The 26,588-nt window shown below is 39.6% G+C and overlaps 4 protein-coding genes across 4 annotated transcripts; all 4 read left to right on the top strand.

Annotated features, from left to right (window-relative positions):
- The first annotated feature begins 540 nt into the window (after positions 1-540).
- On the top strand, positions 541-1,467 carry LOC115814852 (olfactory receptor 10J4-like). Its single transcript, XM_030777816.1, has one exon. The coding sequence runs from the start codon at positions 541-543 to the stop codon at positions 1,465-1,467; it is 927 nt and encodes a 308-aa protein (XP_030633676.1).
- Positions 1,468-10,541: 9,074 nt separating this feature from the next.
- Positions 10,542-11,462, top strand: LOC115814156 (olfactory receptor 1D2-like). The gene has a single exon (XM_030776882.1). It carries the CDS (start codon positions 10,542-10,544, stop codon positions 11,460-11,462), a length of 921 nt encoding a protein of 306 aa, XP_030632742.1.
- Positions 11,463-14,828: 3,366 nt separating this feature from the next.
- Positions 14,829-15,761, top strand: LOC115814155 (olfactory receptor 1D2-like). The gene has a single exon (XM_030776881.1). It carries the CDS (start codon positions 14,829-14,831, stop codon positions 15,759-15,761), a length of 933 nt encoding a protein of 310 aa, XP_030632741.1.
- Positions 15,762-21,792: 6,031 nt separating this feature from the next.
- LOC115814152 (olfactory receptor 8I2-like) lies at positions 21,793-22,725 on the top strand. Its single transcript, XM_030776879.1, has one exon. The coding sequence runs from the start codon at positions 21,793-21,795 to the stop codon at positions 22,723-22,725; it is 933 nt and encodes a 310-aa protein (XP_030632739.1).
- Positions 22,726-26,588: the final 3,863 nt, after the last annotated feature.

The following is a 26,588-nucleotide window of genomic DNA, read 5'->3' as shown; positions in this document are numbered from 1 at the left end:
TTTTTTTTACTTGGACTTCAGAAAAATGTAAGTATGGTTATGCAGTCTCTCTTGCCATGAATATGAATTATGTTTACTCATGTGGTCAATGTTCAATTATTTTGAACATTTCAAGGTTAAACTGCAAGTTAACCATAACTTGATATGTTTAATGAATAATTCAAAAGATTAGATTCCTTCATTCCTAAAAATATATTTTTTGCTTCTTCTTCTTCTTCTTTTTCATCTTGTTGTCTTTGATGTTTCCGTTGTTATTATTATTGTTGTTGTTGTTGTTGCTGCTGCTGGCAATGTTGTTAGTTTTTTATAACTAACTGAGGTGTTAGATAAAAACAAGTTGACAAAGCAGCAAAAGCAGTATTTAGTGGATGTAATCACTGCTTTATTTGATGGATCACATTTATTAAGCTCTTTTATAGTAGTATAGTATTGTAGAGAATGGATATCCCTCCTTGTTATCATAAGAAATACAACAAGAAATAGATATTGTGTTCTGTTTCACTTTTAGGGCAACATTGTTATGAAACAATTAAAAAAACAATGGAAAATGCTTCTTTTCCAACTTCTTTGTACTTCGTCGTGTATCAAAATCAAGGCCACAACAGATATATATATTTCACAGTAGGACTTACTTTGTATTGTGCTATTATATCTTTTAATGTGATTATTCCTCTTGTAATATTAAGGGTAAAAGTACTGCATCAGCCCATGTACTTGCTCATTTCTTGTTTATCATTCAACTCTCTGTATGGCACTGCTGGCCTCTTTCCAAGACTATTAACTGATTTTCTCTCTGATGTGCACACTATATCTCCACCGGCCTGCTATATTCAAACTTTTGTTGTTTACACTTATGCATCATATGAATTTACTATTCTAACTTTAATGGCATATGACAGATATGTAGCCATATGTAAGCCCTTACAATATCACAGCATCATGACTGCTAAGGTTCTTGTCAGTCTGATAACTGCTGCATTGTTGTTTCCAGTGTTTTCCATTGGTTTTGCTGTTTTTATGTCTGCAAGACAAATATTGTGTGGTAATGAATTAACCAAACTGTATTGCAGTGGCTGGTCAATAAATAGACTGTCTTGTGAGGACACTACAGCTAACAACATTATAGGCCTTTTTGTTTCAGTAATCACAGTTTTCCTGCCTATGGGATTCATTTTGTATTCTTATATTAGAATTCTAATTATTTGTCAAAGACGCTCATCCGAATTTAAAGCCAAAGCTTTTCATACTTGTCTGCCTCATATAGTTACATTTGTTAATTACTCAACAACAGTTTTCTGTGAGATGATTACAAGTCGATATGAGCCTGGTGAACTCCCTGTGGTTGTGACAGTCATTTTGTCCTTGGAATTTCTCATTATACCCCCAGTTTTAAATCCTCTTATTTATGGATTTAAATGTCCTGATATCCGTAGAGAGATAAATTGTCTGTTCAAAAAGTGGCGTTAAAGCATATACATCATTTATAGGAATAACGAATGTGGCTTTTCACTTTTAATGGCAAACTATTCTGCACATATAAACTCAAATTTAATCAGACTGCAAAAAGCACATACATTTCCAAAGGGAGCATGCAGCAAAGGCACCGTTATATGGCAATGTACTCCAAAACAGTGATTCATAGCTTAAGTCACAACTCTGCCACATTCACCAAGTGTCGTCAGTGGTGTCCACAAACAGTGTTACAGGTTACATAAAATTAAAATACATCAGAATTAACACTGACCCTGCATCCTCATTTTGTCATTGTCTGTTGTGATAAAATTCATTAATCACAAGCCAGTTTCAATATTTTTCAATGTTAAAAGCAAGGCATCACTTTTTCTGTTGTCCATGAATTTACTGCCACTGTTTAAACATGTATTCACTTCAAAAATAAAAAGCTGAGTTGATATAGAAAGATCTTTCTTTTAAAACTGTATCACTTAATTTGTATAAATACCACTTTACATAATAAGGTGTGAAATGAGGATAAGCACTCTCATAAATAGTAATGAACATCCAGTTACCAAATACAGAATTATGGGTTTTACGTAAAAGTGGAATACTCTCGCTTAACCAACTCATGCATCGCTCATTAGCTAGGCTCTCTGAAATTCTTTGAGGGTTTTATAAGTTTTCAGCATAGGAAAAAAATTAAAAATGAAAGAAAGGAAAAGAAAAAAAATGCATGGATACTTTTCCCAGTGTGTGACAATGGCATGATGTAAGTTATAATGTAACATTAAGACAGTTCAAATTTATGGAAGCAATGCTATGCTTGTGAGTTCAGCACCAGTTTTCAGGATGCAGACAGGCGTGGACACAGCTCCAGAACTCCAGGTCTCCAACAGTCCAGGTCTCCGGTTCTCCGGCAACTGGACACATAGGTGCCAGACCTGAGACTTGAATCTGTGCTCCAGTTACTAGTGTAGAGCAAGGTCATTCTGGGTTCAAATCTTAAGATAATTTTTTTATTTCTATACCGTTAAAGTTAAAAAGAGTGAAGGCTTAAAATTAAAATCAAATTCCGACAGACAACGGACAAGACAGAAGACAATAACATGCAGAACACAGAGGCAAGGCATACGCTCTTTTCCTATATAACCAGCAGGTGATTTGTTATTTTTTAACAGGGAGGACTGCCCAACGATCACTGACACTATTCTATAGAGTATATAGGATAATGGCAGTTTAACAAGGGGGGATGCCTTTTGGTCATTTTTCTAACAAGGGAGATTGCATCCCCCCTCATCTCCCTCCAGATCACCTTCTGTACATAACTGTCTTTTTGTGTATGACATACACGGAGTGAGGATGCACCGTGGTAAAGTGGTAGAGACGGGTAACTAGGCTTACAGCTTTTGACAGAATCATTAATTACCAAGAGTGACAGGGTTTAATCCTAACAAAGGCGAGATTTTGCGAAGTAGAACCGAAAAGGAAGGGGTATTTATACAAATTAAAATCAAGAGTTAATTAACAAATTCCAGGTACAGGCTGGAAGAAAAGGAAAAGAAACACATGCAACAGATAATTCAATGATTTGTGTGATCAGACCAGTGATCAGTAGATTTGCAATGCTGGACATTGAATGGCTGAACGAAAGAGTGTTTGTTTCAGTTTATATTAAATTTGTTGGTTTTGCATTAAATGTGTATATATTTACAAAGGAAATAAAGTCTTCAGTCATGTGTTTGTTCACTTTCCTTTCAAGTCAAACTGTCACAGCCTGCACCTCATTTTGGACTTTTAGTTTGATATGTCTTTGTGCTCCTGTTCTGTGTCTGTCTCCGCCCCTCACCTGTTCCTGTTTGTCTCATTTATTAACCTCGTTAATTTGTTCCAATCATGTTTGCCCTGTTTAGTTTTCCTTCTGTATTTAAGCCCTTGTGTTTGCCTTGTCCTTTGTCTATTGTTGTTTGTGTTTTGAACACACTGTTTCACTGCACCTTTTGTTATCGGTTTTGTTCCAGTTGGCACTTGTATTTTGATCCTCAGTTTGTAAGTAAAGTCCTCCTTTTGTCACTGCAATCTTAGTGTCGTGCGCATGGGTCCTGCACCACCAGCCTGACACAAACTTTGGCCCAAAAAACAAGGTATACACCGAAACGTGAGTGGAGTAAACCTGCACTATTAACTACATTTATTTATTTTTTTCTTTAAACCTTGAACTAATCAAAGAAAATCAAAAACATAGACAACCACTCAGTTAGATGCAACAATATTCTATAGGACTAAGCAGTGTTCTGTTTTTATTTTATTTTTTTTTTCTGTCAATCCATTATAGGTTATGTTCAGCCTTCTATCTAACACACATATTCAAAGGATACATCTTTCTGTTTGTATTCCATTTAAATTTTGAGTATAACAGAGGTCATATACACCTGAAGTATCTTGACACAGGCATATTAGCTGTCCAGCTGTAAAGTACTTTTCCACCTCTTCACAGCTGCTCCGTTTAAGCATTGTCCAAAATGGTATGTATTACGTAACCTATTTTGTTATGTAAGTACAAAATGATGTTTTAAGTGTTTTCCTTCTAACCACAAAGTAGTACAGTTACACCTCATTAGAGCACCCTCATTCTTAATGCCATTGTGACAGGTGGAGCTGTACCTGTGTAGTAGGGGAACACTGCTACTATCTCCAGACGGCAGGAAAACCAAGGATCTGGTCCTGCACTCCCTGCACAATTCAACTCAGACCTACACTGTATTATGGGTAGGAAGAAGAGGGCTTCCAGAATTTTCAATGTCACGGGGCTTACCTGAAGTGAGGTGTGGCCTAGTATGTCCGTAACTGTGCTTATATGTAATAACACCTAGCCACTTTCCTTATACCTGCAGTAGCAGGTATAACTTGCCCTTACTCTGGAGAATCACTTCGATAAAGTCGTCAATGAATGGCCCCAAGTTGAAAGAAAAACCAATGAAGGGGGTTATTCTTTTAGCTGAACGGAGTAAATTTTTAAACATTGCCAAGCGGACCATTTCAATTTAAATTAACGTAAAAAAAAATTACACTTACCCCTCTAAGCCTAACTCTCACCGGTGAGATAAAAATAAATCCATTAACTCTATTACAATACCAGTGTAATACAAACCTTTGAATGGTACCATAAAAATGGGAACTACAAACCCCAAATAAAAACTCACAAATAATTCCCCAATTCTATTGCAATATCACTTAACAGTCTTAAATGCATACCTTGTAACTGTTCTTTAACCATGGTGACTGCAAACCCCAAATAAAAAACAAATTCAACAAAGACAACACAGAGAATTAGTGAGAGAACATCAGTAAAGACAATCAGTACAGTACACTACAACTAAAAGTGACAGCAATTACTTAACAGCTGTCCTGGTAACGAGTGAAAAAGAACACCACCGTTATCATGTAGCAGCAGTGCATATGAGACCAATGTGTATCACAAGTATTATACCGCGGGTCAGACAACCGCTAGGTAAGGCTGTATCTCCCGAGCAGAGTCAGGTGAAATGCCCGTGCGTGGATCCACGAGTGCAGTATACAGTTCACAATGATATTATTGTCTGTTGCACTCTTCTTTCTTAACCTAGTGTTTGTGATAGAGAGTCTCGAATGGCAGGAAAACAATAGGCTACTCACAGTCTGCGCTGAAGAATGTCTGTAGCTTCAGTTAAAGTGGATGCAGGGAGAAAGCGGGACACTGTGCTACTCACAGTCTGCATGAGGTAGAGCTGTATCTGCAGTCAGCGTGGGTGCAGGGGGAGAGCGGGAAATCGGGCACATCAAAGGCTCCACCGTGCACACTGTCACTGTTCTAGTCCCAGCCATTCACTTGCTGAATAAAATGAAATAGGAAAAAACAAGCAACCGAAAAAGCAAGCACAAACCGACTTAAGCTGCTCGCATCTCTCTGTCTAGGAGGCGTTTGCCTCGTCTAAACGAGTATAAACCAAACAAAATCACTCCTTCACTAGCAAAGCAGCTTCGCCACAGCAGACAGCAACTAGCTGGCCCGGTCCTCTTCTGAAAGTGGTTCCTTCTCTTCTTCTCACAGATGAGAATAGACCGCATTTACCGGCACTTTGGGGCGCAACGACTGCGACTGAAAACAACAAAACTGACTGTGTGCTCAACTGGCAGACTGAAGATATCTTACAGCAAGGCTGCAGAGGCTCCATGCACAGCCACACCGACACACTGCCATCTCTTCTCTTTCACTCTCTCTCTCTCCATCCTGCATGCTCTCCCTCACAAGCTTATCATTGGCTGAGGCTTAGGCATGCCCTCAAACATGAACTTGGGGAAATGAGCCTTAAAGGGCTAGACATGAAAATAAAAAGGGGAATAAAAATGTTTTTGTAAATGTCCTCCATCACTCATTCTAACTGTCTGGCAACTTGATACTGAAATGTCAGCTGACCCAAGAGGTTTGCTTGTGCAAGCTGTAATATACAAAGGCATTAACCCACCTAGAATGCTGCTACTCGCCACATGCAAGAAATTTTGCGAGTGCCTGACAGCTCTTCAGCGAACAAAAGGTCAGCATCCAGACTCAATGGAATCTTCACTCATTGGCCCAAGACAACGATGGGAACCGACTGCCAGCAAGGACTATCAAAGAAAGAATCCATTTTGATCAAGATGTCGCTTGACTACCTCTACCACCATTGACTGACCGAATGCTGAACCAGCACCCACGAGCTGTAAACAGGCAAATGCAAAACAAACGCAAATTTGTGTTCCTGAATATAATTCAACTGTGTGACAAATGTACTACATACTGTTTTTCTTGTTGTAATATTTTTGTAGGAATGATTGTACTCAGAGACGTGCATGTTCCCGGGACTGGGCTCACTGGCTAATCACAGCCAAGTTAGTTAATGTACGTTAACATTCTAGAGTAGTGCAAAAGAAGCGCACAGCAGTGAGATGGCCAATGAAAGCCATGGACAAAAAAATGTCAAAAAGTAAAGGAGGGTCAGAAAAAATTAGAGAAAAAAGGAAGCAGGTACAGGCTTCCAAATGTTAAAAAAAAAAAAAAACTGAAAAAATGTTTGGGCATCAGCATCCTCATGTAGCCGGCAGCGCTATTTTCGAGGAGCAGACTGAAGCGGTAAGATGTTGTATACACTGTACATATGTAATCAATTCTCACTTTGAAACACCTTAAAACATAACACAAAATGTGATAAACATTTGCATATTTTTTGTGTAGACTAGGGTTGCAATAAATACATATGTAATTACATTAAACCCCACCATAACTGACTAACGTATATACTGTACATATGTAATCAACCCTCACCGACCAAATTTTCCCACCAAAACGACCACTAACCACACCTCCCCCCACCCCCACACCCAGGTCGGTCCCAGCAGGCAAGCCCAGGGCTGAATTTCCATCCCAGTACACCTCTGGTTGTAACCATATTTGTTAAACTCCATATGCAGTGATTGAGTTATACTAACAAACTTGTCACTCACACAACACTAAGCACACTAAACGTGAATACTGGATTCACTCCTGATTATCTCTACATGAACACTTAGAGATTAAGTCTTTTTGGTGCTGTCCACTACCTTCCAAAGAGCGACGTTCTTTTAGAATACCTTGAGATGCACCAACCGGAACATCCTCTTGGGCTGTGCTTCTTGTTTGTACTTCACATCCTGTTGAGTAGTCCAGGAAATCACTGACATCCCCTCTGCTTGATTGTCCTGAAGCTTTAGATGGTAGCAAGTGATCCACATGCGCTTTAACTTGACGATGACCAACTCGTACCTCATAGGTTAATGGTCCCCTGCATTGCAGAATTGTCCGGGGAATCCACAGCTTCTTCGCATGTTTGAAATCTCGAACTAACACTCGCTTTCCCAGACTGAATGTTCGGAGTGGCTTTGCTCACTTGTCATGAACCTTCTTCTGCTGTAGCTGATGCTTGACCACCACTGCAGACATATCAGCTTTCGATAATGAGAGGCAAGTGTGTGGTTGTCTCTTTATAAACAGTTCAACTGGAGTGCATTCAGTGACTGTATGTAGAGTGTTTCTGTATGTGAACAGGAACTGAGCCAGCCGCTGATGGGGTGACAGACTGAGCCTCCAGTCAAGTCCAAGCTTTCTTGAATGACTGCACAGCTCACTCCACTGCTCCACTGGATACAGAGTGTGTTGTGTCCTAATACATTGTGCTGTGTATTGGCTGTGTTCTATTGCATTTGATGCTGCTCTCCTCCTCACCCCTGGATGGCGTATTGGACAAAGTGCAGTATGTTAGAGTATGTGAGTAGAATAAGAGTGTGACTGAGTAGATAACCTGTTGTACGTATGATTGATACCTTGCCTGCTACCAGCGAATAAAGTTCGTAACCATTCACCGTCCAGCGTACTTCGCATGCTTACTGCAACCAAGCAACCCAACAGTGGTAAGGTCGTGACAGAACATGGCAGACTCCGTCATTCTGGAGAAACTGCTCAAACTCTGTTGATGTAAATGGAGGGCCAGCACCTTTGGTAGGCCATCTGCCGCAAAAAGGTTTCTTGTGCAGTCTTCTCAGCCATCGTCTTCTGGGTAGGCAGGGCTTCCATCTACTACAGCAGGTAGTGTTGCTTATTTATTTTTGTGAAATCAATATTTTTTCCCATGGTGCTATAGCCCATGACCAAGGATGGAGAGCTGCTGTTGCAGGCCTGTTCAGTGTGGTTTCGCATACTACACACTGACCTACAAAGTTTTGTACCCCCTGATCTAGTCCAGGCCACCACAGGAAAATTCAGGCTCATGCCTTCATCTGCATTATTCCAGAATGTCTGTCATGTAAATCTGATAGTAGCCTCTGTCTGAACTTCTGTGGTATGATGACCCTTGATCTCTACAGAATGCATCCCTGATCTGTGGACTACTGGTCCTTCCTCACACAGAACTGTCTAAGATCTGGGTTTGGCACAAACTTTGGCCATCCTGACAATGACAGATCAAGGGCTTTTGAAAGGACTGGGTCATGTCTCGTCTATTCTGCAATTGTCTTTTGCAGATATGGGTCATGTCTTTTGCTCATCAACATGTGACACCCGAAATACTCCTCCCTCCTCTTCACTTTCGGTGTCACGTTTGCAAGGGAGATGTGACAATGCATCTGCATTGGCATGGTCACTGGACCGTCTGTACTGGATGTCATAATTATACGCCAACAAGACCAGAGCACAGCATTGTTTGCAAAGTGCAGCCAGAGTTGGAACTGCAGATTTGAGACCAAGGATTGTCAGAAGGGGTTTGTGGTCTGTCAAGAACTCAAACTTTCTCCAGTACAGATATTTATGGAAATTCTTAACACCGGAAACTAAGTTAAGGGCTTCTTTTTCAATTTGAGCATAATTCCGCTCAATTGATGAAAGAATCCTTGATGCAAAGGCGATTGGATGTTCTTCACCGGAGGGTAACACATGAGAAATAACTGCTCCATCACCATACGGACTAGTGTCACAAGCAAATCTTAGGGGCTTCTCTGAATCATAGTGTGCGAGGCACTTGCCATCTAGGAGATGTTGCTTACAGCTCATGAACTCAACTTCACATTGTGGAGACTACTTCCTTTGTGAGTCGGCTTGTAGCAGTTGGTGAAGAGGGTGCAGTAATGTGGACAGGTCTGCCACAAGCTTCCCATCGTAGTTGAGCAGTCCTAAAAAGGATCTCAACTCAGAAACATTCTATGGAGCTGGTGCGTCCACGATAGCGTCTACCTTGCTCGCTGCAGGATGCAGTCTGAATGAAAGTGTCTGACTGACTAATTAAACCAAAGAAACCATAACCTTATACAATCAACATAAGAGGGGAAGTGAGGACAGAGGCATGGCAGGTCCCACCTCTGACAGGCTCACAGGTTCTTGGGGAACAGGAGACCAAGGAGGAATTCGGGAAGACCAGGAGGACTAGGAGAATCAGAAAGCCCACAAGCCTAAAAATGTCTGCCATCTGAAGAGAGACAAATGGTGTCCCCCTCTTGGTCAGGATGTCCTTGGGGATCCCAAAGCTGATAAAGTAGGAACAACTCACAGACGATGGCTTTGGGTGTGACCTTTCAGAACGGCCTCTGTGTACCGGGGGGGGGCATAACCCAGAATGAGGATGTATTCATGAACACTGGCCAACTTTATCAGTGGCCACACCAGGTCAATGCATTAAGAGGCTACCTCAATGACAAGATGTGTAATCAAGGGGCTGGGAGTTGGCAGTTGTAGAGCTGCCACAGACATGTGGAACAGTGCTTACAGAAGATCTTGACCTCTGCTGTCAGTCCCGGCCAGTGGAATCTATCACATGTATGTTACTGGGTGATTTGGGCTCTTCTGTGGCAAGCCATTCCCGTTATGAAAATCTAAAGTTTTCATGTCAAATAAGTATATACTTATAACAATAAAAAGATAAATAAGCAATTGCTGCTATAGCAGATGTCATGAATAGACAATTTTAGTCAGATTAGGTTAGACATTATGAGTAACTATAAGTTTAAACTGGTCTAAATTTGTTTAATTCTTTTACATTTTTTGCTGCAGCGAAGTCAGACACTGGACAGTTTGTCACTCATATGTTATTTGTTGAGTGTCGCCATGAACATTTTTCTGTTAGCCTACACTCCGGCTCATCTTAAAATATCAGTCTTCTTTGATCTTTTGCTCAAAAGAATTTTAGAATATAATTATAATGTACCCTTCTCTCTTTACCCAAATAAACCTGAGAGCATCAGCGTGTGATGTACTGTCACAATTATATGTTGGATTGCTGAGAAATACAAACAACAAATCATTGTTGCATATAGTTGCTCTATTTCCCGACAGATTTTTTTTTTTTTTATGAAAGGTAACTGAACAGGGAAGAGACCTTATTCCCTGAGTTAGCATCACTCATTATTTAAAGAGCTAAGGACTGTAGGCTGATTCTATAGTTGTGTGCTATTTCTAGTGTCATCTAATCGGCTGGAATTAGGAACTGCCTTGTTCAAAAAAATCGAAGAAACAAATAAGAAAGAATCTACTATTTGAATATACTGCAGAAATGGAAAATGTGACAAACCCTGAAGTATTCACACTATCTGGATTGAATGAAAAAAAAGAATATAAATACATCCTTTTCATCCCAACTCTCCTATGCTATTTGATGATTTTGCTTGTAAATTTGGCAATAATTGTTGTTGTTGTTTGGGATAGAAATCTCCATGAACCCATGTACTTATTTTTGTGCAATTTGTGCTTCAGTGGACTCTACGGAACAACTGGATTTTACCCTAAGTTTTTACATGATTTGTTGTCTGACTTGCATGTAATTTCAAGGGTTGCTTGTCACCTTCAGGTGTTTATTATTTACTCCTATGTTAAAAGTGATTATTCAATTTTGGCTGTGATGGCATATGATAGGTATGTGGCCATATGCAGACCACTGGAGTATCATTCTATTATGACAAAGAAGACTATTACATGGCTGATTGTCTATTGCTGGATTGTTCCAATCGTTTTTGAATCCCTGATTCTTTATTTAAGTTTACGTCAAGTTTTATGCGGCTCACACATCGAAAAAATGTACTGTGAGAACTGGGCTATTGTTAAGCTGTCTTGCTTTTCTGTTACAACAAATAATATATTTGGATATTGTGTGATAGTTATCTATTTTGGACACATGATTTATATTGTGTGTACTTATTTTAAACTTATCAAGACATGCGTGAATTCCAAAGAAAATAGAAGCAAATTTATGCAGACATGTCTGCCTCATCTGGCTGCATTAATGAACGTAACTATTGCTCTGCTTTTTGATTTAATGTATTCCAGATATGGCTCAAAGGACATATCACAGGATTTGAAAAATACACTTGCAATAGAGTTTTTAGTCATACCTCCTCTTCTCAACCCACTTATATATGGTCTCAAATTGACTAAAGTGCGCAGTAGAGTTTTTTGGTGGTGTATTAAATATAAGTAATGATTTAAGGTGGTGCAGTTGTTGAAACATTTTTACACAAACAGGGAAGAATGTGTTTGTCAGAAAATGGATTTTTTTCTTTTTTTGGATACATATTTTTCCACTGTGGAATTTTCTTTGTAAAACTGCTTAAACATTGATTTTATACCAGGTAACAGCCTCATCTATTTTTATGCATTTGCTTTCTAAGAACCCCTGTAACCTCTTGTTGGCAAACATGCAGTAATTGCATTTGCCTATGAGTCAGATAAAATGAATGTAATTGTGAATCTGTCAGAATTCTTGACTTAGGATATGCTGTAAATCTGTGAAAAGTTAGGGTTATGATTTTTCTTTTTAATCAGCTTTATTATTACCATCAAAGAAGTCTTTTTTTCCTGCTGGTATATACAATGTTTTTCCTACCCTCCATAAACAACATAGTAGGCTGTTACATAGCTGCATTACTGGTCTGGCACTTAACTGCATAGTAAATGCTCATCACATAATATGTAGCTTTGAGTTTACTTTTCATATATGTTTTTTAATGTTGAATTGCCTAAATTATAAGAGCAACACATGATTTATAAATCACATATTTGGAATCTACCATAGATTCAAGAACAGCGATTTCTCCCCCATGTATATAAAATTCACAAAAACTTATACTGTTCTCCAATTTCTATTGTATTCTACACATGTGATTAATTAATGGTGCTGCTCTTATAACAGAGAATATTTCAATGTTGAAGTACAAAAGAAGAAGAGGTAGTCCTGAGATGCATTGAAAAGCATATTTTACTCAGCTGTTAAGTCAAATATACCCTCTGACTGATAAACTCTCTCAGCTCTCCCACAAGCATTACTGTGTTATGATGACTTGTCCATGACATAACTTTTCTTGGTCTGAGGCCCCAACAATCACATTTCAAAGCAGTTAACCAGTTTGTCGCTGAAGTTTGGCGACATGCTTCTACAGGACAATAATTTTGCCTCAAGACTCATCTGGAGTGTAAACTTGAAATAAAATGCAAAAGTGAAAATGGCATAGACTGCATTTTTATTTTAATGTGTATTTTAAATTTCTAAATACCTTGTGCTGCATAAGCTTGACAGTGTGTCATTACAGCTGTCTCAAATTGTTCCTATTAATATTATTTTACTTACCCCTGCAAACATGCAAAAACAAATCAATAAAGTTACTTAAGTTTTGAAATAATTGTGAAATACTTGAATATTGTATGTCACTCATTCATTTTATTGAAGACAAATGACATTTTCAGCATAGTAAAAGAGGGGGAAACAAGAAGAACAGGGAAACAGAAACCAGACTCATCACTAGAGGGGGACAAAATGAACTAATGAAATGAAAAGGGAACAGAGAGGCACAGAAAGGGACAGGGCATGACACAGTAAGACAAGAACTTTCATCACCAGGCTTACTATAGGACTACAAATTATAGAACTACTAAATATAGCCTATCACAGTCTTTGGCTAGATGCAAGTAAATCACGTGACACATCCTGTTGAGTCCAGTGCACTCATTGTGAACCATTTGTCACACTGGTGGTGTGGAGCAGGACCCAAGTGCAAGACACGATGATGGAAGTGACAAAACGGAGGACTTTACCTACAAAATGAGGATCAAAATACACATGCAAACTGGAACAAAACCGATAACAAAAAGGTGCAGCATAACAGTGTGCTCAAAACACAAACAACAATAGACAAAGGACAAGGCAAACACTAGGGCTTAAATAGAGGGAGAACTAAACAGGGCAAAACATGATTGGTACAAATTAACAAGGTTAATAATTGGGACAAACGGGAACAGGTGAGGGGTGGAGACAGACAGAACAGGAGCACAAAGACGGAACAAAACAAAATGGAGGTGCAGGCTGTGACACTGTTTGTTTTCTTCATGACCACTAACCCAAGGAAGGAAGCTGCTTTGGTGCTCGGTGCAAATTGCCTTGAGGCAGTGGTTCTCAACTCCAGTCCTTTGTTTTAACTCTACTGAGCTCAGGACTGACACACCTGATTCGACTAATCAATTAATCACCAAGTCCTTGATTAGCTCTATTAACTGTGCTAATGATCAGTGCATGACAGTGGGCCCTGAGATTTGGAGTTCAGCACCACTGCCTTAAGGAAAAGTATGCAGAAAAATATACTATCAGACATTGCGCACTGAATGTCATTATAGGACAGAGGAATAGAGCAGTTAGCAAATAGCTGTGCTCTAAAACTTGTGAATTTACTTGCTAGCCTGCTAGTGGCATTCTAGCTAATGCCACAGGCATGCTCAGACAGCCTGGGACAGTGGCATCTTGTGGTTAGTCTTATGGAAGCCTTCATGAGCGATAAATCAGGCTAGCTACTTTTATTTCCAAGGATAAACTTAATTTCTAACAGCTAAATTCAGGCGTTTTTACGTATAGCGGTTAATCTCTTATACTAGATGTGTTGCACTTTTTCAAATGACTGCTTGTAAAGTCAGAGATCTAGGAAATTAGCTTACTCTATGGTTATACTTATTGTAAATTGCTCCTGAAAAAGACATCTAAATGCCTAAAATGGTGTTACAGATAATTCTGTATGCATTTTTTTATTTCCAAATTACAAATCCCTTGTATTTAAATTAAATACATTTTCTCAAATCAGCATTTTGTATTTTATTTTGATACATTTGATGACAAAAAATATTGCCGTAAAGAGTGCGATTTGCGACACAATGAAAGAAACGATAGAGCATAATATGAAACAACAGCTTACAATCTACTTCAAAAACAAATGTTTCTTTATTTATAAAGTCTTTGCTTAAAAAAAAATCTTTTTCTGCAAACTGTGTGGTCATAAGTGTAATCTCATTATGTATCTCATTATACGGTCAGAACACTCAAATAACAAGTAGAGTTTGTGTTAAAGAAAACAAACCAAGGGGTACAAATATACAATTAAAGAGATAATTAACAGAAAACAGGTGTAGATAAAAATGGGATGATGCGCTGTTTAGACTGGTGATCAGAAGACCAACAATACTAAATGCTGATAGGTGATTTCAGAGGGAGGGGAAGGTGATGATCTGACAAGAGGGCTGACGGTATGTCCAGTGAATAATTCCCATGTGTTCCCATTAAGAAAATCTACATACTATATAAATGCTAACATAGCAGTTGTTGATTGCATAAACAGCTGCATGCTGTGAAATGCAATGTGAGATACAGGACTCTGACCACAGATAGTGTCTACTTGAAAGGCTGATATTGAATTTGTTCTTGTCCTCCAAAGTTAGGTATGTCTTAAGGCAACAGTTGCAAGACATCCTTATCTTATTTTGTCATCTGTGGAAAAGATGATTTGTGTGCCTGCAATCCCCAAACTCAATGGATAATTCTTCTGATGGAATTGTTTTTGTACTTCAAGGAGTGAATGATACAAGGACAAACAGACAGATTTACTTTGCACTTGCTCTTTTGACTTACCTTTTGACTATTTTTGTAAATTTGATGCTGATTACAACAATTTTCCTGGACAAAACACTACATGAACCCATGTATTTCTTCATATGTAATTTGTGTGTAAATGAAATGCTTGGTGCCTCTGGTTTCTACCCAAAGCTGCTTGTTGACCTTTTATCAGAGTTTCATGTTATCTCATATACTTGGTGTCTGATACAGGTATCTGTCATTTATAACTATATTCTCTGTGAATTCACAAATCTAACGGTGATGGCTTATGACAGGTATGTGGCAATCTGTAAGCCATTACAATATCAGTCTATCATCACACCTCAGAGAGTGCGGAGGCTAGTGCTTCTTATATGGCTTGTCTGTATTTTAGAGGTCTCTGTAGGTACTATATTGACAAGCATACTACCCATTTGTGGTTATGAAATTGACGGGCTTTACTGCTCAAATGTGGCAGTAGTAAAACTTGCCTGCACAGATACAACATTGAACAGATCTTATGGGTATATCACAATAATTTCTTATGTTTCTCAAGGTGTTTTCATAGTGATCTCATACATTTACATTATTAGAGCCTCCCTTAGATCTAAAGCAGAGCAAGCAAAGTTCATGCAGACATGCTTACCACATTTAATAACCTTTATTAACTTTACCATCTCACTGACATTTGATGTTATGTATGTACTCTTGGGCTACAGCAACACACATGTAGTTTTGCGCAACATCTTGGCAGTTCAGTTTCTTATTTTACCTCCACTCTTAAATCCAGTCATATATGGTATTAAGTTGGCTCGGATTCGTGTGAGCCTGATGAAAATTTGGAATCTGAAACTCAGAGCTCTTACATGAGTTCTTTCTCTGCACACTGACCACCCGACTAATGACTTTTTTGCACTTTTGATAAAGAGCTGTATAAACAGAAAAAAGTGAGCTACGTTCTTTATGGGAAAAGAAACTTAAAAAAAATAGTGAAAGATCTAATACTACCAGAAATAACTCTTTCTTTCTGAAATATAGATATAAAAGGTTCTCATACATTAAATAAATAAAATTGAATGTGCATTTACAGTGTATTTTTGAAACTTATTTTCAGTGACGTGTTCTATGGCCTTGCAGAGGTATCTCATATGAAAAATTTGTTTACTGCATGTAGGGCAATAAATGAGAAATGCACAACCTCCAACACAATGAGTAGATGGGCAGAATTGTGTCCAGTTGTGATGTCCTTTCCTGGAGGGCCAAATCCATTCCTGGATGGCCAAAGTCCTGCTGCTTTTCTTGTCAACTAGCCACAAATGGCCTCTGATTAGCTGAAAAGTGCAAACACCTATTTTCCAGTTAAAAATCAGCATCTGATCAATAGGTAAAAATAAAGAGCAGCAGTACTTTGGCTGCCCGAGATTAGATTTGGGCAATTTACCTCCACAATGTAAAAATTTGACTTGTTTTACATCAGTGCTTTAGTAGCAGTCTGGGGAATTGTGATCTCTGCACGAGAAATGTGCAAGCAAAAAAATTGGGGCTGCCTCTTCAGGAGACTGAAATATCAGTTGAAATGGAGAAAAATCAATCTTCATCATTTTGTCCACATTAGAACCTTCTTGAAAATTTGTGTTTTAAATTCAAGTGGGAATACCACAAGCACAGACCGAAGGATTACTAAAATCCAGAGAACATTCTGTGGTGGAAGTGATCCAAATAAAGGCTCAATGCTGCAACATATAAATGCACAAAGAGCTTTGTTCTGACATGCACCTATGTATTGATTTTGTGAGATAATGCGCTGTTGAAAATGCTATTATGATAGTGATGGCTCTGTTTGCAGTTTATTCAGGTGTAGTTAAGGAATAAGTTAATAACATGATCCATTTAAATGTGTAGAACATAACGATGTGACAGCAGTGCACAATGCCATACTCCATTTCTGTCAATCCACAAAAATTGCAGGCAGTCACTAACACACTTCAGCATCATGTAGAACTGTCAATTCAGCACCATTGTTGTGGAAAGCCACAGGCCGCAGGCCACAGGCTAAGATGAGAGAGCATCCCAATCATCACCACCTGAAGCTCATGTTTCTAGCCTTGTAACCAAGCTGACAGAAGAGAGCGTGAGACCAAGGAGCTCAGCAGATTTCAGGCCTGGCTATCAATGACATGCACCTTCTTTTTACCACTTCACCATGCATGACTGAGACTGAGCAACAAAGAGTAACAAATACAAGGCTTAAATAAACAAAGCTAACAAGGCACAGACGCAACTACTGACAATGGACAGGGCAGGATAATCAGTTCTAATCAACCAGAAATGCTCCAGTGACCAGATGACCATTCCAAAACACATACAGGTGTATCCTCTGAAGCCCTCTGGAGGAAAAATGAGGAATTGACTTAAGACCTCACACTTATATGCATCTCCGTGGTGTTACTGGTCATGTAAACACTGGATTGTTGGTATTTCAGATATATTTAATATTTTTAATTTATTCCTAATCAAGAGGCTAATTGCTGGAAAAACATTGCTGTTTAGTTACTTATTCAGTTTAACATGACTTGATTAATTCGAGGTGTGGTAAATATTACATACAACAGACACCTGACCCCTCATGTGCATACACCTGCACCTTCCCTCAAAGGCAACATTCACCACTGCTACTAATAAAGAATGAAACCTAGCTGCAGTCCTGAATAATTCAACTGTGTGAAGATGTGAGTTTAGCCTGAGCTAACAGGACTGCCGGAATATGCTCTTTAAGGACCATGGTACAGTTTCCATGGTATTTCAATGTAAGTTTGGGTCTGTCTATGACTCAGCCCTAAAGGCCAATTTATACTTCTGCGTTGAATCTATGGCAAAGGTACGGCTTAGGCTCTGCATAGTCGTGTGCGATGCACGTTGAAGCAGACTGCAACAACTGTGATTGGTCCACTTGGTAGCATCACCTTCCTTCTGCCTCAATCGGTTCAATGGATGTAAACACCATCTCCTCTGATGTCTTCTCTCTTTTCTTTGTTGCGGTAATTTCAGTAAAAGTAACCGTTCTTCAACATTTATTAGCTCCAACTCCAACATGATCTGCTCAGTTTCAAGTTTCAAGTTTTATTGTCATTTACTAGATAACAATGGACATCATTATCAGCAATGAAATTCTTGGGCTCGGGGCCAGCTCAACTTGCAAAGTGTAGCAGGTAAATAATAATAATGAAAGAACAATAAGGTAAATATAAGGGTAACATAAGGAGATATATAAGGGAATATATATGTACATGTGCAATAAATAGAAATGTACAGAAATGTAGAAATAAAAAAATATAAGATAGATATAAGAGTATAGGAGTATAAGAATGAGTAGTGGATGAACAGTCCTGAGTGGAATAATCTTAAAGTGCATGTGCAACAGCATGTACAACAGCATGTGCAACAGCATAGACAGTAGTGGTGTATACAATATTGGATTGGGTAGATGAACAGTGCAATATTGAGTGGGTATGCAGTGCAATGTAATGTAGACCACTTTCAGTCTAAGGGTCCAAGCAATGTGTGCATGTGTGGTGTCAGTGGTTCAGAAGTCCAATTGCTTGGGGAAAAAAGCTGTCTCTGAACCTGCTGGTATGGGTCCGGATGCTCCTGTACCATTTTCCAGATGGCGGGAGCATGAATAGACTTTGGCTGGGATGGCTGGGGTCAGCTAGGATCCGCTGTGCCTTTCTCCTGCAGCGCTGGCTGTAGAGGTCCTGGATGGCTGGCGGCTCAGTCCTGGTGATGCGCTGCACTGATCTGACCACCCTCTGCAGAGCTTTGTGGTCGTGAGCGGTGCAGCTGCCATACCAGGCCCTGATGCTGCCAGTCAGGATACTCTCTGTGGTACACCTGTAGAAGTTGGTGAGTATCCTGGGGTCCATCCCAAACCTTCTCAGTCAGCAGAGGAAGAAGATCCGCTGTCTTGCTGCTTTCATGACCACTCCTGTGTGGTGTGACCAGCTTAGATCCTCGCTGATGTTAATCCCCAGGAATCTGAAGCTGCTGACCCTCTCCACTGCTGTACCCCCGATGTGGATGAAGGTGTGTCCCTCTCTCTGCAGTCTCCTGTAGTCCACGATCAGCTCCTTGGTCTTGCTGGCATTGAGCAGGAGGTTGTTGTCCTGACACCACGATGTCAGGGCTCTCACCTCAGCTCTGAAAGCAGACTTGTCACCGTAAGTAATGCAGCCGATGGCGAACTTGATGACAGTGTTGGAGCTTTGTGAGGCCGTGCAGTCGTGGGTGAACAGGGAGAACAGCAGGGGGCTGAGCACACATCCCTGGGGGGCACCAGTGCTGAGTGTTAATGTGGAGGAGGTGACGCTGCCTGGGGTCTGCCTGTCAGGAAGTCCATGATCCAGCTGCACAGGGAGGGGCTGATGCGCAGGTCTTGGAGCTTCGTGACGAGTCTGAACGGCACTACAGTGTTAAAGGTGGAGCTGTAGTCAATGAACAGCATCCGCACATAGGTGTTTTTCCGATCCAGGTGTGAGAGGGTGGTGTGCAGTGCTAGTGCTATCGCATTATCTGTGGACCTGTTTGGCCTGTAGGCAAACTGGAGTGGGTCCAGTGTGGTGGGCAGGGTGGATGTGATGTGAGTTTTGACCATATGTTCAAAACACTTCATCACGATGGAGGTGAGTGCTATTGAGCGGTAGTCGTTAAGGCAACTCGCGTTTGTTTTCTTCGGCACTTGAATGATGGTGGTCTTCTTGAAACATAAGGGGACTACAGACTGTTTCAGGGAAAGGTTGAAGATGTTTGTGAAGACATCTGCCAGTTCGTATGCACATGCTTTGAGAGTGCGGCCTGGGATATTGTCAGGACCAGGAGTTTTACGTGTGTCTACCCTTCTGAAAGATTTACACACGTCTGCCTGAGATAGCTGAAGTGGGCAGTTGTCCTGTTCTAGCAGTAGCACCAGTTTGGTGTTGTTCTCAAAGCGAGCATAGAAGGAATTCAGCTCCTCTGGAAGAGAAACAGACACCTCCCTCATGCTGCAGCCCTTTCCTTTGAAGTCTGTGATGGTTCTTAGTCCACTCCACATGTGCCTGGTGTTGGAGCCACTGTAACATGTCTCTACCTTTTCCCTGTATTGACACTTTACCCTTTTTGATTGTCTTCCTGAGCACGTACCGGGCTTTCCTTTATTCATCTGGGTCTCCGGAGTGGAAGGCTGCTGTCCGCGCACTGAGTGCCGAACAAACTTCACCGTTAACCCACAACTTTTGATTGGGATAAGTCCGTACAGTTATCCGCGGTACAACGTTGTCAATGCATTTGTTTATGTAGCCTGTTACGTGCTCAGTGTACTCGTTGATGTTGTTGTTAGACGCGATCCGGAAAACATACCAGTCCGTGGTGCGGAAGCAGTGCCGCAGGATGGCGTCTGATTGGTCTGTCCAACGTTGCACTGTGCGCATCACGGGCTGCTCACACTTCAGTTTCTGCCTATAGGCTGGCAGCAGCAGGGCCGAGGCGTGATCTGATTTGCCAAAGGCTGGGCGAGGGAGGGCTTTGTAGGCTTGACTGAACAGAGAGTAATCCAAGCATGATCTAAGATGTTTACACCACGCGTTGGAAATTTCACATGTTGGAGATATTTCGGCAGAACTTTGTTAAAGTCACCAGCCACTATGAAAGCAGCCTCTGGGTGCAGGGTTTCTTGCTTCTCGATGGCTCCATACAGTGCATCCAGCGCCCGAGTGGTGTCGGTGTGTGGGGGGATATAAACCGCTGTAAACTCCCTGGGCAGATAAAAGGGTCTGCATTTGATCATGAGGTATTCAAGATCAGGAGAGCATCCCGTCGATATTGTCTGTACATCCACATACCATCGATTGTTTGTCCCCCAAAGTTAAGAAATGAGTCCTTCTTTGAATGCAAAACTTGTTTTTCAGATATTGCTGTGCAAGGATTGAATTCCGACTTTTTATTTAACATTACTCTATCGTTTGTAATGCACAAAAAAAATCAACACAGTGGCATAGAAATCCACCCGCAAGCGAGCATTTTGACGATGTAATTACAGAGCGACGCAGACACACCAATGCAGAAGTATAGATGCTAACAACGGCGTAGGCCATTCACGTAGGCTAAGGCGTAGGCCCCGCATAGAGCCTACACAGAAGTATAAATCTGCTTGAACACTGCAACCACATAGAAAGAGTGAGGGACAGCACCACCAACCACTCTATAAATTCTGAAGGCAATTAAGAAAACAGTTTAAATTTCCGAACTGTATCACATGTTCAGAAATTAGAAATAATATTGAATAAGCATTTAGTGAGAAAATCATGACAATCATTCACAGGATACTGTAAACGTATTCTTATTCGTTGTCACGAAACCAAAAAAGGAGATGCCAATTTCATTGTGGTTCAAATCAAGAACCTTGATCATGACAGGGTTTCTCCCAAGTAGTTTGATAACAGAAAGTCCACTCAAGTTCACCGACATTTACATTTACACTGGGTTTTGAACTATCAAATTGGAGCCCATAGTCTTTATAAACTATTTGTGTCTTTTCTGAGAAAAACATTTTCAGTTGCAGTCTGATTCCTTGAAATCCAGATTGATGAAGACACACCCAATTACTAATTCCCAAAGATTCATGTGCATGACTAAGCAAATCTGCATACTGTATAAAAGTTAAGGCAGCACATACATAACGTGATAAACAATGGCTCTGTGCACACTCTGGGCTGAGACCACAGATGGTCTCTAGGACTTACTAAGCTGTTGTTGAGTTTGTTCTTGTCCTCTATTCTTAGATATGTCTTAAGGGAACAACTGCAATAGATTTTATTTTGCCATCTACGGAAATAATGTTTTTGTGTGTCTGTACTCTTCAAATTCAATGGATAATTCCACAAAAGAAATCTTTTTTGTACTTCAAGGAGTGGATGATACAAGAACAAACAAACAGATCTACTTTGCACTTGCTCTTTTGACTTACCTTTTGACTGTTTTCTCAAATTTGATGCTGATTACAACAATTTTCCTGGATAAAACACTACATGAACCCATGTATTTCTTCATATGTAATTTGTGTGTAAATGGAATATATGGTTCCTCTGGTTTCTACCCAAAGTTGCTTGTTGATCTTTTATCAGAGATTTGTCTTATCTCATATACTGGGTGTCTGATACAAGTATTTGTCATTTATAACTATATGTTCTGTGAATTCACAAATCTAACTGTGATGGCTTATGACAGGTATGTGGCAATCTGTAAGCCATTACAATATCAATCTATCATCACACCTCAGAGAGCGGGGAGGCTAGTGCTTCTTATTTGGCTTGTCTGTCTATTAGAGGTCTCTGTAGGTACTATATTGACAAGCATACTACCCATTTGTGGTTATGAAATTAATAGGCCTTACTGCTTCAACGTGGCAGTAGTAAAACTTGCTTGCACAGAGACACCTCTGAACAGAACTTTTGGGGCTGTATTAATGATGTTTTATTTTGCTCAGGCTGTTTATATAGTGATCACATACATTTACATCATTAGAGCCTCCCTTAGATCTAAAGCAGGGCAGGGAAAGTTCATGCAGACATGCTTACCACATTTAGTTACCTTCATTAACTTTGCCCTCTCAGTGACATTTGATATCATGTATGAATTTTTTGGCAACAGCAACACAAATGTGGCTTTCCGCAACATCTTGGCGGTACAGTTTCTTATTGTGCCTCCACTCTTAAATCCAGTCATATATGGTATGAAGCTGAGTCGTATCCGTATGAGCCTGATGAAAATTTTGAATCAGGGAGTTAGAGCGCTTACATGAACTCTTGAACACTACACAAATGCTCCCCCGTTGCACTAACGACCAAAAAAATGTTTGCACTCTTGACAAATTTCATAGATTCAAAACATGAGTTCAGTGAGCTATGTTTAAAATTATGGGGAAAAAAATATTTTTGGAAAATGGAATAAACTTTTACATTACTCAAAGTAAAACTCTTCTTTTGAAATAGAAAAATAAAATATTGTCCTAAAATGAAGTAAAATGAAGTTTACATTGACACAATTAAGGAAATATTGTATGGCCTTGTTCGGCTATTTTTTCCATTGTTTTGTTTTCTGTTTGTTTGCTTTTTGTTTACCTCAAAAGGACAAAAAATAGGATATGTACATTCACTTGTGCAATGGGTAGCTGGATAAATCTTGATGGGCAGAGGATATAAGGGGAACTTACCCATCAGTATAAAGATAAAAAAAGAGGAAAAACATTCACAGAGGTAGGCAAAGACACACAAGGGTCCTATTTTATGAATTACAGAACTTCGTTGCATCTTGTGAGATTACAAATGCAAATTTACATTCCATTTCAAGAGATTATTTGAAATTGTTGCTAGAGCAAAAAAGCCTCTACAAGGGGAATGAGGCCCAAAAAAAAATTCACCACTCTCACCAGCGGGTCATTTGAGAAAGAAAGGAGCACACATGGAAATGAACCTCCTACCCTAACATAGGATGTAAGATTTTAATGACATGCAGTTGTTTTCTTTCCTTTGGTTTTTATGCACTTGTTCTCATCAAGGGCATTATAATCCCACTGAAGATGTAAAATGTGAATGCCACAATTGGGGCTTCTGGAAGTGGAAGTATCAATTTAATCAGTTTACACTGACCACAAAATCAGTGTCCGTTTCTGTTTACTCATTTGAATCTTCTTGAAAATTTGGAGGAAGCAGTTGTGGTGGTTGAACTTCATTTCACAAGCATTTCACAAACACAGAAAAAGGATGACGATGAACTGGAAAGATTCTCTATTGAGGATTCAACCTAAATGATCTCAGAAAACATAAGAATATATTTGTGTCATTGCTACGTTTAAAAGCAAAAAGCATACATTATCCTTTAAAGCAGAGATGCTGAAACTGAGACTCTTAATTTAACAATACATACAGCATATATCAGCCTATAACAGAGGTGCATTAATTTAATTTGTTTATGTTTCATTAACAGTTCACTGAAGTATTGTCTCGAAAACTATAATATGGCTGAAGAAAATGTATGACCAATTTATTAGTTCAGTTTACTGTTTTTGATTTTAAACTTGTGAGGAAAATTCTTCCTTTTAGGGAGGACTCAGCAAACAGGATGCATATGCAAACCCAGGTTCTTTATTGTCAAGTCTCAGGCAGATGATGCACACAGGAAGGCAGACCTCAGACAAGACAGGAGAACAAACACAGGAACAAGAAGACAAGGTATAGTCTGACTAGGATACTCTCATGAACAGGCATGGGTCAGAAATCAAAGGAGTAATGCATTTGGAAAAGGGCAAGACTTCACAAAAAAATGAACAGAAAAGCAGGGATATTTATACAAACAGAAAACTTGTCTTAATGAAGAGAAAACAGGTGAAATTAGGACTAAATGAACAGAAAACAGGTTTAGGGGATAATGGACTAAATGGATGACCAGGTCTGTGATTAGTAGACTAGCAACCCAGAACTCCAGTGGGAGGAAGAACTGAGATCATTAGAGCTTTGTAGCTCTTTTGGTGATATTGCCTCATATTGAGTATATATGTGCCCCCAACCAAAGATTTTCCTGGTCGACTAGTAGTCCTTTGTCAAAGCCATTAGTCAACTAGCCGTCACACATTTCTGATATTAATTTAATTATTTAAATATATATTTGGGGGGGGGGGGGGGGGGGGGGGGGTCAGAAAATGGTTTGAGTTCCAGGGCTGAGAAAGAACATTGTTAACACTGTACTACATTACAGAGAAATAAAAACCCATACTAACTGTATACACCATGGTAAAGTATAGGGATTGAAGTATCTAAGTGGCAGCGACATCTGACAGGTTCTCCCAGGTCACCACACAGTTAGGCCATTAATTATTTAGCATAATGGAACAATAACATGAGGCTACGATGGAGTATTAGGGCCACATTGAGGGAAAAAAATTTCTGAGATTTCAAGAATAAGTTCAAATCATTATGTGTATGAAGTTGTAATTGAGAAAAAATGTGATAATATTAAAAAATATATGTAATTTTGAGGAAAGCAGCCTGAGCCTGCTTCTGGCAACTGGTCCTGATGTGCCAAAAGATTAAGTTTTTCGTTATTTGTGAAACCTATACTAAAATATAACTTCACAAGATGCTCTGCATTCCTCATTTTAACGCAGGCGGCAGGCTGCTCTTCTGATATTTCCCCTCTAAAATAACACATAGCCTAAAATTACGACTGTGATTTTTTTTCTCTTAAAATTGTACTTATTCTCGTAATATTATGACTTCTTTCTTGTAAAATTGCGCCTTTATTCTCAGGGGGATGTTCATCAACTCACTTTAATAATGGAATGTTGACATTTGTTAAAATTATATACCATATATAGAGACTGAGCCCTGCGACACTAGGGGGCATCTGAGTAGTGATAGCAATCAACGGATTAGTCAATAACAATAACAATCAACAGAAATTGGTCACATGGTAGGCATGTTTTTCGATACCAATTTTATAAAATCCATTTTAACAAAAAGAAAATCACATTACACGTTATGATAGTTTCATTTAGTTTTGATAGTATTTGATAGTATTTACTGTTATTTGTTTGCTCCTTGGCATTTTTACATACTCAAAGCAGTTTCATGACATAAAAAAAATCTATCAACCACAGTATCAACTTAAGTTTTCTGTTTCAACTCTTTAGTTTCATGTTTCAGCATCTTGGCATTTTTCCACTCAAGCCAGTTTTACAACATAAAAAATAAACCTATTTACCACAACTTGAAGTTGTCTGTTAGCTGTCTGTCGTAATATCAACAAATAAAAATGTATAAAAGCCAGAATCAAACTGGAAACCTTCAGATTTCCAAATGACTGCTGTACCTCCTGAACCACTGCCGCCCCAACAGAAAATATTAGGGTACAAGAGAACGAAGTGTAAAAGATGCAAAGTACAAACAGTTTTCAGTGCAAAACGGACAGCTCCAAGTCAGTGTCTAATGCTCACTGCTGCGTAGTTAGGCTGTATTCACACGTAATGTCTTTTTGTGGCTGCCAGCGTCTGTTTTACATAAATGCCCTATGTCAAGGGCTATTTTGACAGCTGACCAATCACAACTGGAGTAGTGAGACCTGACATTTCCAATAACAACCACCAAAAATGGAGAGGGTAGCGATGGAGAAGTTAATTGTGGTAGTTTCTGAGGACAGTGAACTGTACGACATGACAGTTAAACTGCATCATAACAGTCATCGTAAAGAGGTTGTTTGCAGTCAGACTGGACAGATCCTAGAAGTGTCTGGTGAGCGTTTGTGTTTACTGCTTGTCATTAGCAAAGCTAGCCTGTTCTGGTACCTGTTGTTAAGGCAACAAAAGACTCTCAACTGCTTTTTGGAACAAATGCTGCCAGCATTTTTTTCTTCCTGAAAAAATGCCCTGGCCAGCGTTTCTCATCAAAAAAGATGCTATTTGTGTACACAGGCATTTTTACACCAACTATGCCACGCTCACTGTAGTCAAGCCGCTCAAAATACAACAACACACACACATGAGCCCTGTCTCAGGGTGTAATGTAGTGTTTTTCTTGCATGCCTCTATGGCATGTTCGTGTAACATTATGTTAGACAGCCAATCACAGCATTATTAGATCATTATTAGTGCTGGTTTGGGAGGTGCGATGA

This window comes from Chanos chanos, chromosome 6 (genome assembly GCF_902362185.1).
Source record: "Chanos chanos chromosome 6, fChaCha1.1, whole genome shotgun sequence".
In the NCBI taxonomy this organism is placed as follows: Eukaryota; Metazoa; Chordata; class Actinopteri; order Gonorynchiformes; family Chanidae; genus Chanos; species Chanos chanos.
Note: the sequence above shows the minus strand (reverse complement) of the source record. Positions and strands in the feature narration are given on the sequence as shown.

What these genes read in the sequence shown, in the direction of transcription:
- LOC115814852 (XM_030777816.1), top strand. Translation starts at nt 541, where the DNA reads ATGGAAAATGCTTCTTTTCCAACTTCTTTGTACTTCGTCGTGTATCAA.
- LOC115814155 (XM_030776881.1), top strand. Translation starts at nt 14,829, where the DNA reads ATGGATAATTCTTCTGATGGAATTGTTTTTGTACTTCAAGGAGTGAAT.
- LOC115814152 (XM_030776879.1), top strand. Translation starts at nt 21,793, where the DNA reads ATGGATAATTCCACAAAAGAAATCTTTTTTGTACTTCAAGGAGTGGAT.
- LOC115814156 (XM_030776882.1), top strand. Translation starts at nt 10,542, where the DNA reads ATGGAAAATGTGACAAACCCTGAAGTATTCACACTATCTGGATTGAAT.